The sequence below is a fragment of the Danaus plexippus genome (genome assembly GCF_018135715.1).
Source record: "Danaus plexippus chromosome 18 unlocalized genomic scaffold, MEX_DaPlex mxdp_20, whole genome shotgun sequence".
NCBI classification, from domain to species: Eukaryota; Metazoa; Arthropoda; class Insecta; order Lepidoptera; family Nymphalidae; genus Danaus; species Danaus plexippus.
This window is the reverse complement of record NW_026869853.1, coordinates 1,851,162-1,863,285: the sequence shown is the minus strand read 5'-3', so window position 1 is coordinate 1,863,285 and position 12,124 is coordinate 1,851,162. Positions and strand designations below refer to the sequence as shown.

Below are 12,124 nucleotides of genomic sequence, written 5' to 3'. Positions count from 1 at the left end.
ATAACAAACCACAATAAATTTATTATGACATTACAAATTTCAATATTTTTTTTTGTAAATGTTTTTACAGCTCTGGATACGAGTCTTTTTGAGCTTACAAATTTCAATAATATTACTGGTGTTGCCTTTATTTTCTTTATTTTGTTTTTGCAATTTTTATTATTCTGTAAGGTTCTAACCATAATTTCACTATTATTTAAAAATTGGTATTTTGACATTCTTAGACTTGTGTTGTAATAAAAAATATCTACTTCAGTGTTTAAAACCCATTTTTTTATATCCATTTCAGAGTTAGAGGAACAGGATATGGTAATTGGTAACAACTGTAGGAAAATTAAATCACTTTATGATCTTATCTAACTATCTTTGTCTATGGTGAAGATGTATTGATCTATATCAATAATGATGATTAATGATGATACAATAATCATTATCTTTATCTAAAAGTGTCTGGATACCTTTATTACATTGTAATTTACCTATGAGATTTTATTATAAGTATAGCTTCAGGTATATTTTTACAAAAAAGTTATTTTGAAGGTTTTAAATAAATGCAATGGATTTTTCCGAATTTTTTTTTAAGAAATGGCCTACTAACTTATTTCATGCAACAGAATAGAACCTGTGTTAAATAATATTTTATTATTTCAGTAAACGCGGTTGTTGAAACCTAAATAGATTAATATTTACAAAAAAAGAGTTTTTGTTTCCGTCATTTATTGTCATTATAAAATATTTATATTTTTATTAGGTATAATTATTTTTGTAATTTTCGAAGTTTTGCAACTGAAACAACAATAATAAAATAAAAATATTTTCATGTAACATAATTTAGTTCAGTATTCATTATAAAGCTTGCATATTTGCATATCTAAAACAAGATTATTTCACTTTATGGTTAAATTACATGAAGTGGCAAGTTAAAAATTATAACACGAGTGAGATACAAGATTTTTTTTTGTAAAAATATTGGACACTGTTAACAAAAGTTGAAACTGAATAGAATAAATTATAGCTTCTTCATAGAGTTTTTTTTTTTATGAAAGGTTATATTTGCAAAGAAAAAAACTACTAGGAAACGATTTATATAACTTTTTTTCTTATTATCTTATATTTAACCACGTTAACATAATTTTGATTAGTTACTTATTGTATATAAACTCTAGACCTTCAGTTTTATCCTACGAAATAAACCTTTGTAATAATTTTATTATATATATTATATTATAAATGCTGTGTATTTACACAGCATTTATTTTTCCTATGTAATAAAACTACCTTTCCTTCACATATGATGCGAGATCTTTAGTTATAAAGTATTATTACTATAGGTTTGTACCACAAAGATGGTTTCTTGTTTTTCTAATATAATATTTGACACATAACATAAACGACGCACTTAAGTGAGAACAGAATCTAAAACAGGAACATATCTGTATTCAATTTAACGAAACAAAATCTTGAAGGTTACTGTTAAATTCATAAATATTTACGATCACACACATCAATGGAACTCGTGACTTCAGATTCATTACACAATGTGAAAAATAAGTGAAACTATCAAAAGGAGTCACGGAGCATAAGACGAGCAATACATTTTTTTTTGATCATCCTTTTCCGACGCTAACTGCCAATTAAAAGCTTTTAAATCTTTCTTGGGGTTCTGGGGTCCATTACTTATGCGTTTTTACATTGTTAGGAAAATTGAGAAAAAGTAAATATAAGAGATCTCGTTTGAGGTGACGCGGTTATTTACATGACAAGCTATTGAAAGTGGTATATAGACATGAAAATATCAAAGCTAACTTACTATGTTTAGATTACATTTTACTGTTTAGCTTCAGAAGATAATCTTCGATCTATTGTAAGCGAGTTTGGTTAATAAGGGCGCAGATTATAAATTAAAGGTAGGAGTTATTTAAAGAAATCACAAAAACCTACCCATGTATGAAAAATTCTACATCGATTGTAAAAACGATATTTCTTGGATTTATCGTATTCAGCCTGTACTCTATAGTCTTAAAAAAAAGGGTTGTTTTGTTGTCCAAATACTGTCTGCTCCGGAAAGAAGATTTTACAATTTTTATATAACTCATTATTAACACCAAAAAAAAAGATGTAACTTTCATAATCGATAAAGCTACTGAAAAAGATTGTCTTTTAAAAAAAATATATTTTGATTTTAATACGGTGATATAGTTAAATAATCTCACAAAGCAAGAAACGGCCTTTAAAAAGCAAATGATCACAAACTATAGTCGCGTAACGAGACACAAGGGTTACATTTACGAAAAAAATGGCTACGTATGTGTACATAAGGTCTAAAATGAAGTAATGTTGTATCTGATATCTAATAATGTTCGACATTCCACTTAAACACAGTTCCGTCTTAATAAAAACTGGTTAATTCATTCTGTACATAAAATAGTTTAACTATTATAATTATTATATAACCCGTATTTAAAATACCAATAATAATAATAATATAATTATATATTCTTCATTGTACAACCTTAAATTAACAACAATTAGTATTACACAGTGTCGTGCACGGAGATTTGGGATAGGGTAAGCAGAATATGTTTGAAAAAAAAATGCCAATTTTCATCATAATTCCCGCCTCTAAACCATTGATAATAATGAGATCTTTCGCAATTATTCATTTAAATGAAACTTATATTTTCGGATTACTAGGCGTAATTTATTATTTTAACGGGCAGACGAGATGTTTGCCGTGATCTCGGTTGCTGCGAAGAACTTGCTGAGTATGTATGTAGTTTGTAACATACTAAAATACGCGAAGTAATCCGGATATATTAGTTTCATTGAAACATTGATAATATTCGTGCACAAAGTTACAGCAGTCCGATCAGAACGAACATCTATATATTTTATGAATCTCTCAACTACCTCTGAGCTACGAAAGTACCTTAAAACGATTATTATTTGTTCATCACCGCTTTATAAAAGTTATTTAAATCGGATTATCAGTGAGCGTTCTGCTGTCGGGACCGTCATGTAATCCAATCACCGATGTCATCCTCCACTACAACGACGTCCTAAGCCGAGGTCCGGCCTCTTAGAGGCACCCTTGAGACGGGCGTATAAAAATGGTTTGGCCCCATCGGGCCAACCACCCCTCCCGGTGACGCTGTAACAGCCATTAGGGCTAACAACAAAAGACAATTCGATACAAGAACTCGAATACAACACATGCATAGGTTTTTGCACTTACATATGCAAACATTTTCTTATACAACACGAGATTTGTAGATCGTCCTTGAGAATATTTGTATGGAAAATAAACACCGAGTAATTGTGCATATCGCCGCTCTGGCTGCATAGCGGCGCTAGCAGTTAGCAGCGGCCGATCAATAATGTTTCGTTTTTACATTGATAGATGGTACTTTCAACAAATCGTGAATCAAATGTCATTTTAAATGTCTACAAATATTTGTATTTTGTAATGTATGATTAAAAGTATGTAAGTAAGAATTAAACAATATAGGTTTAGTTGATATATGGGTAGGGTATGCAGTGCTTTTTTGTATCTATCTAATCTTGGGAAAAAAAATGTATCTCTAACAAATTATTCCACATGGGCAACGTCTAGTTCATAATGAAAATATTTGGAATCAACCGAAGCACGGTGACTTATAATGATTGCGGAAACTATGAATTCATCTGATTGATTAACGAATACAATGTAATCCGCTTAAAAAGTTATTTCTGACGTTTAATGTTAAGAGCTGGTTAAACGAATTTATTTTTTACTCCATTTTTCTGATAACGTTTTCGTAACAAATAGTTTCTTTACGTAATGTAATAGTTGGTTAAGGATTTTATGTTTGTACTATTTGGAATATGTATTTCCTTTCGTCCTGCTTCCAATTTATAATTCTAATGAAAAAAATGTCGAAACAATTCAGTATTTTTAGCACATCATGATTTAAAATGATAGATTTAACTATTACTTAATATTTTGAAATAAACAATTGTCATATTTTGCAATTAAAAAGTAAAAAAATAACTTTAATGTTAAAAAAAAAACTATAATGTAAAAAAAAAAATAGGTTTAATGGTAGTTTTAATTTGAAGCCAGTATAAATACACGAAAATATTTTTTTTTTTAGCTTCAGTCGTCGGAGATAATAAAGACGGACGTAATTTGGGACGTCACTAAACAACTAGATTTGTTTTAGAGGAGACCTAGGAGTGAGGCGCAGAGTAAACAGCTACTGTCATCTTTATCATTAACATTATCATAACAGGGGTATGGCATCCTCAGTCGGTGACGAGACGAACGTGGAGTCGCGCGCGCACGGCCTTACACAGACTATAATGGACACGATAATGAATGCGACAATGGACACATCCATGGCTTTGAACGAAGAACAGGGGAACGCGTTAAGGGCCAAGATAATAACAATGGTTTCCCTCTTCGCCATATCGATGGCTGTTGGTATAGCGCCCATGTTAATATCGGTCAAATTTGGCTGGTTCACACAATCAGATGGGGAAATACGTTCCAGCAAACTTGTAATGGGACTGTTGTCTTTCGGCGGAGGGGTCCTTTTTGCGACTACATTCATGCATTTGTTACCGGAAGTTGCAGAAAATATTAAGGAATTACAAGGTAAGAAAAGAATCCATTAAACAGGTCCAATGAAATAGATAGGGTAGTTTGATATAATTATGATATATTTAATCAAATGTATTCATTAGTTCTGTTATGGCGCATTCAGTATACTGTTGTTTTTTTTTTTAATTTAATAAACATGGTATTGTAATCGTTGGCGGTATATGATAAATAACAAGATCAGCTGACAGATATTCACAACTCGTCTGGCCGTGATCACGGTTGCTGCTAAGTAACCGAAACGTCGGGACTATGTAGCTGTTAAATAATAAAATACGCGTAGTATAATCCGAAATATATTCGTTTTATTTAAAGGGTATTTATTATGTGTTTTGAATGTATGAAACAAATTTTATTATGGCATATAAAAGTTACGCGTTTGATGTAAATATACACACGGCTCACCGGTCGTCCTATGAAGATATTTTTTAATCAATGTTTATGGCATCAGTTATAGTAGCGAAAAAGTAAATTCTATCATTTGATTTTAGACTTTTCTTTATTAGGTAATATTAGACTAAGTGTTTGAGTAAAGTACATAATAATTTATTCAATGATAAAACCATTAAGGCGTTGTAATGCATATTTATACAAGGCAGGAGCAGTTTATTCTTTAAATAGGTCCAATTTGGTAGCGTGGGCTTAGCGGGGGTTATAAAGACCGTAGGAACCACATATTATGTTTTGTAGACGAGACCAACGTTGTCTCGTAGTGTATTCATTTATATTTTAATTGATTATTGTGTACAAATTTAAGTAGTCAATAAAAAAAATGTCTTTCCGGTTGTTATCTTGATTTTCGTTGACTTTTTTTGAAATGAGAATGGGAAAATCATAACACTGCATTTAACTAACAGTTATTTAGTTTTTGATTTTGTAAAAAGTACAATGTTGTTAGTTAGTTAGTTAGTTTTTATCTATTTAGATAATTTACTAATTATACTCCATTATAATGGTAGACGAAAAAAGTTTTATCTGCTTTTCCGCTATGACTACGCCACTAACGGAACAAGTCGTTGAGATTTAGGTAATATTATAGTATTATTTACAACTTTGATTATTAAATGAGGAATGATTAAGATTTTGTAGTCAATTTACCGTAGTATTTAAAATGCTATTACTATCAATAAAGATTTAGGTAAGACATATAAATTGCACAATAAAAATCATGATAGAAATAGATTCATATACGAAATATTATTCTGAAATAAACACTTCTTTTTAATTTTAAGTATTTTTTTTTGTAAAGGTATTTAGCAGAATTTAAAGTACCACTTCGTTTCTAAAAAAAAATAATTAACGTAACTTTGGATGCAAGTGAAAGTTAAAGAGTAATATAAGGATAAAGTTTAAAAATAGTTAAAAATTATGGAAATATATTATTTTGTTATTGAATTTAAAATATGTTATCTTTGGATGAGTTACCTATTCTTTGTTATTGTCTAATTGAACTCTATTACAATAAACAAAGAGTGACACGTTCAGTATAAGATTATACTGGGACTAATGTCCTTTAATATATATTTACGCAACAAAATGGACGTGGTTTTTTTTTTAATAAAATAAATATTATTGAAATAAAACTGATATTTTTGGGATTTACTAAGCATTTTTTTTTTAATTATTTTCACCGCGTCTGTTGAAAAGTAACCGAAACGTCGGGAGTATGTATGTAGTTTAGAATAATAATATAGTAAACATAAATTAGTCAGTTTATTATGGTACTTGAGTTAGTTGGTACTACACCTAATGGATTCGTTGACATAAGAATAAGTAGGAGCTCAAAATCAAGTGTATATGGTTTACGCAGTCATAATAAATGAAAATGATTCAGAAGGCATTATTAATTACTATTGAGGAATAAAAACAAGCGTACGGTTGACATTGAGTTTCACGAAACTGCTACTAAAGTAGCTAAAAGTAACATTGATATTATCACCGTTTCTTATTTAATTCTTCATTGATACGAATTAATTCAACTATTGATATAAAAAAGCAGAACTTTAGGTTTACGAACGTATGATACTAACATACTAAGGACGTATCAGGGTATTTTAGATTTGATCATTGCTCTGTTTTTACCTATCTTGATATCTTGTTTTAGGATGACACTTGTAGTTTAAGGCGTATATTAAAAAAATATGCGTATTCGATCTCATGTATGTATTATATAGAGTTAGACAAGCAGCTACCACGACGGTGTCAAATGCAAATATCTTAATTAATTGCTGAGTTTATCGTAACCAAGAATTTAGATAGTCATACAGACCGATAAAAAGAAGTAAAGTCTGAACGTTGACGTCATCACCGATTTATTATGAGCCCCTTATATATAATTTTAGATACAATCAAAAACAGATTATAATAAGAATTTTATTATACTTATTGTTTTATCATAAATCGTTTCGGACGAAACGTTACGATGAAACATAAAATCCTAGCGGAATTATTTTTGATTGCTACTATTGGCGAAAAAAAGTACAACCTATATAAAATAAATATATTCATGTATGGCCGCCTTTGTATATTCTTAATGCGACACGGCAAATACCGACGACAAGAAACGAGAGTCGGTATTTTTATGAAACCACGATGCAAGTGAATCTTTTTTAAGGAACAATAATCTTAAAAAAAAAACAATTTAGGAATAATAAAGACCAATCAATTATGGACAAGAAAGACAACTACATATATTTTTATATCACTCTGTGCGTGTGAATACGAAATACACATTAAGTAAAATTCATTAAATGAAGTTAACTATTGCGATACAAACGCAATTCATTTATCAGAACACAAAAATAAGAGATAGAAGACGTACGAATTAGATATTGTAAATAAAAATACTACAAGATCAGCTGTGTGAGCTATTAGAATGCTATAATCTCTTTGTTTTGTTTTACTGAACACCTTTCATTTTACTGCCACTATGCAGCAGCCTGTAATACAACATGCAATAGATGGACTAAAAATTTGAGCCCCAATAATAAAAGGGCCACAAATATAATATCTAAATTAAGGCAATTTATGGAGATTGTAGTTATAGGAGCGATAATAGAATACAGTGTATTAAATTACTAACAAGTTCCTATCTAACAAATAAATAGTTTCCGTTCTCGAGAAAGTACGTAGGTACAATTGACCCCAAGTATTAGAGTACACTTTCTTTCCATTAATTTAGCGTACAAGGGCCGATATCCTGAAATCTAAGTATGCTAAAGAATAAACAAATTTCATAGTTAAAGGGTAAAGTTCACATTTTCATTAGTAAAAGTGGTTTTCTTTGTTCGTTTAAAAATATTGAGGGTCGTGATCACAGCTAATATATAAATACGTTACTTTGAAACTTTAGACACATAACCGAATTTTTGGCCAATTTGTAGGAATAGTGTAATATTGGTTATCTAATTGTAAGAACGATATAATTTTTGTTGATTACCTCTTGTAAAGTGAATTGAATGGCATCCTGAAATTTATGCGACAAAATTTTCATATAGATTTTAAGTATCTAATAAAATTGTGCATTTATGGGGACTGAGAAAACTACTGAATACCTTATGTTACTATTATGTATCTTTAAGAATATATTAACATAAGGGTGCTCACACACTAATAACACGATATTTTCTTTAGAAAATGAAAGATTCGATGTCTTTATTTCGCAGAAACCGGTGTTATACCAGAGATACCTTTGTACCTGGCTTCGCTCGTCATGTGCTGTGGGTTCTTCATGATGTATTTAGTTGAAGAGCTTGTCCATGCGTACATAAACAGCCACCAGAACAAAGACGCCAATACCAGCTTCACACGCGTCTTGAGCATACGAAGAAAGAGCAATGAGACAGTGGAAACCAATGAACCAGTTACGAAAAACGTTGAAGCCAATTATGGTGACAGGCACTTGCCTCTGAGTGGTGATGACACGACTGTAACAGCTTTAAGGGGACTGTTGATTGTGCTAGCTTTGTCTATACACGAGCTGTTTGAAGGATTAGCGGTTGGTCTGGAGTCATCTGTGAGGAATGTTTGGTATGTATTCGATAACTACATACTATATAAACTGCCTATATACATATTGCTACAATATATACTTACATTAAACAAAATCTATTTTAAAGTTTTAAATCGTAATTCGTTATACACATGAAGTTTAATATTTCATTTTTTATTATTTTAATTAAGTATTCTTAAACATTCGTAATAATTATTGGATGTCACATTTATCGTGTCTTGTTGAGATGAAAACCACTAATAATATTTATATGAACAAATTTAATAAAAACATTTGTGTAATATTTGAGTTATTCTTCATAAATAAGCAACATAACAAGCTCACATTGTTTATTGTATTGGACTTAGCTCAGCTTGTAAACTTATATATTGGTTAATAAGTGAGATGTCATTTCAATTACCATGGCCATCTTGGACAGCCCAGGAAAATGGCATTTATGTTTTAGGTATTTCTCTGATTTCAATCGGAACTATTAAAGATTATGAGATCGATATTTGATTACAATTTTCAATAAGTAAAGAATTATCTTCAGGCTCAGTTGATGAATAATAAAGTGATAAAAATCAAGTATGCCTTTAAACGAATGTATTAATTACTTTCATAATGATTATAATATAAAATTATTATTCTTATCTAATTTTTATTTATTTCGTACATATTATTACTGAAAAAACCTCGCTTGTAATATCTTATTCATCTTTTAAATCCGATAAGATGATTGTTATCGTTTTTTTTTTGTCTGGAGGTTTTAATTAGTTATATAAAATATATTTTTTAAAGTTGGAAAAAATTGTTGCATTCGTCCGACGACATTTCAAAGTACCTTAGTACATACGTAGTTATAAAAAAAATTTATTTTTAAATATTTAGGTATTAAAAATTTTATGTCGTTGTATAAAACTATTGTCTTTCATACATACGATTTTTTCTATATCTTTTTTATTTATAGATTTCTCGGTCCTTGTCGTTCATGTACTTAGCGAATTAAACTTTGATTCCCATATTATTAGATAAAAAATAAATGATAAGCATAGTAAAGCGGTGTCATTGTTCTTGAGGATTTTATTTTAATTTCTACTAGACGTGTTTTGTTTACTATCACACTAATCTTGCCCGTGGAGGCCAATGCCCTTAAATTGATGAGTGAAAAACCAATAGTCGTTTTTACAATCTAAAAATCCTCTCCCAGATTTCGTTTTATTATCAAGTAATTCTAGGCAAGGCTTCGATATTTTTGATAACACTATGATACAAGTAACGAAAGTCAATACAATAAAATTTTTATATAGTTGAGGGTTCATCTGGTTCGTTTGTACTTAAGTTAACAGATACAAAATATATTGCTCTTTTAAATGACAGCTTATTTTTTTTCAGGTATATGTTTGGTGCGGTTTCCGCTCACAAATATATTATCGCGTTCTGCATTGGAGTCGAGTTATTGGCAGCTGGCACGAAGAGATGGTTGTCAGTTGTCTATGTTTTTACATTTTCCTTCGTGTCAGCTCTGGGGATCGCAGTTGGGATCCTGCTGGTAGGTGGCGCTGGAGCGACTGCAGCCGGTATATCCTCTGTTGTGCTTCAGGTATATTCTAGTTTTTAATTTTGTATTCTATTACTAAGGTACTATTAAGTTAAATTTAATATTTGTATAATAAAAAAAAATTATGATTATCACAAATTCTATCGGTTTTTCGTAAGAAAGAATCTTATCAGTTGCAACAGTTAATATATGTATATAAAAATACACGGCTAATCGAAATGTTTGATCTTATTGTTTATCCTATAAAACTCTTAATTCCCCTCTTATGATGTTTAACGAAATTGCCAAAAATCATATATAATTTCTATAGACTGTGGACTTTTTTATTAGAAGGGATATTTTACGGTTTTTAAAGCTAAGGGGAAAGATTATATATGTACATATATATTGTTCTTTGCCTAGGTATTTATTGATACTTGATAGTGTTATAATAAGACTTTTTATAAATTATGAAAGAAAGCCAAACTTCATATGTATTTGTTATTTCTGTAAGATAAATATTAATTATCATTCTAGGGTCTGGCTTGCGGAACCTTAATGTACGTGGTATTCTTTGAAGTGTGGCGTCAAGACAGAACCGGCCTCCTGCAGTTTGTGTGCTCAGTGGTTGGTTTCGCGATCATGGTTGGACTGCAGACGGTTGCGGAATTATGTTTGTATTTAGTTTATATTGATATATGTGAAGTAATGAGTACGAGACATAATATTATGAGACGATAGTTAGTCGTTGATTCGTTTGATTTAAATCGATTCAGTGAAATTCGTATTATATGAAAATTAATGGCATAGAAGTAATCTGCTTGCTTACATTTAGTCTATTCTTTGAAAAAAAAATCTATTCAGTCAAGATGTTCGTTAGTTTTTGTTCAGCTATCACATCCATCGATTGTTTCGAAGTAATAAGATTTTATAAAAGCGACACATGTTTTAATTTATTTACTTTGTGTGACGAGGGCCTGGCTCGAGATAAGCCTCATTTTTTTTTATACGACGATACAGAATAAAAAAAATATTCATCAACTATATTTATGTTATCTGTAAAATGGACAAAGTATTTTTTTAATCACTAATATATAAAACTAACAGATTTTAATTGGCATTAAATCTAATCTTAAGAATTGATGACATTATTGTTGCCCCGTCGTATTATTTAGGCCCAGTTCTTGAATTAATCTTTGTGAGATGAAGATAAAATTTGTAAAAACTCACGTAGCTGTTATCAATTGATAAATTGTTTTATTTATATTCATATAGTGAATTTCTTGATTAAATAGTTATGTTGTCTTTTCAAACGTACTCACCGTTGCTTAACTTTATCGTGAAATTCTGTTTGATAAAGACCGATGTTATTAGGTAATCCTTAGACTGTTTTTTCATTAACAAATAGGTAAATTTTAACGATTAAATTAAAACAATTTTTTTTTTGTTTTCATATATAGCAATGTTTGAATTCAGTAAGTTTCATAGAGATTTTTCGATAGTGAAATAGAATTTGGAGGGACCATCCAGAATAGGGCAAAAGTCGTTGTATAAATTTGATTAACCATCATAATGAATTTTACACTAATAGAAAGTAGAAGTATGAGTCATAGTGAAAATAAATTAAAATATTAATACCCAAATCCCTTAAAATAAAACCAACAGTTTCTATTTCTCTATTTTAATTAATTTTTTATTATTTTTTTTTTTTGTTTAATCACATTAAAGTATTATTTACTTTATTTTATCTCCTACCAACGATTCCTAATTAATTGATATTATAATCATTTGTTTTTTTTTTCAGTAATCTGACAACATTCCGAAGGACGGAGTCCAAAGAAATTTTCGACAAGAGAAGAGAGCGGTATTTAGACTTAAAAGTGAATAATGTTTAAGTTAATAATAATTTATTGTACACCTCAATGTTGTATTGTTAATAAAAAAATGTAAATAA

General features: G+C 29.8%; 1 protein-coding gene across 1 annotated transcript; it reads left to right on the top strand.

Moving 5' to 3' along the window:
- The first annotated feature begins 4,260 nt into the window (after positions 1-4,260).
- Positions 4,261-12,124, top strand: LOC116773035 (zinc transporter ZIP1-like). Its single transcript, XM_032665399.2, has 5 exons — positions 4,261-4,636; positions 8,305-8,668; positions 10,026-10,233; positions 10,708-10,843; positions 11,975-12,124. The coding sequence occupies exons 1-5, from the start codon at positions 4,276-4,278 to the stop codon at positions 11,980-11,982; spliced, it is 1,077 nt and encodes a 358-aa protein (XP_032521290.1). The 5' UTR covers positions 4,261-4,275; the 3' UTR covers positions 11,983-12,124.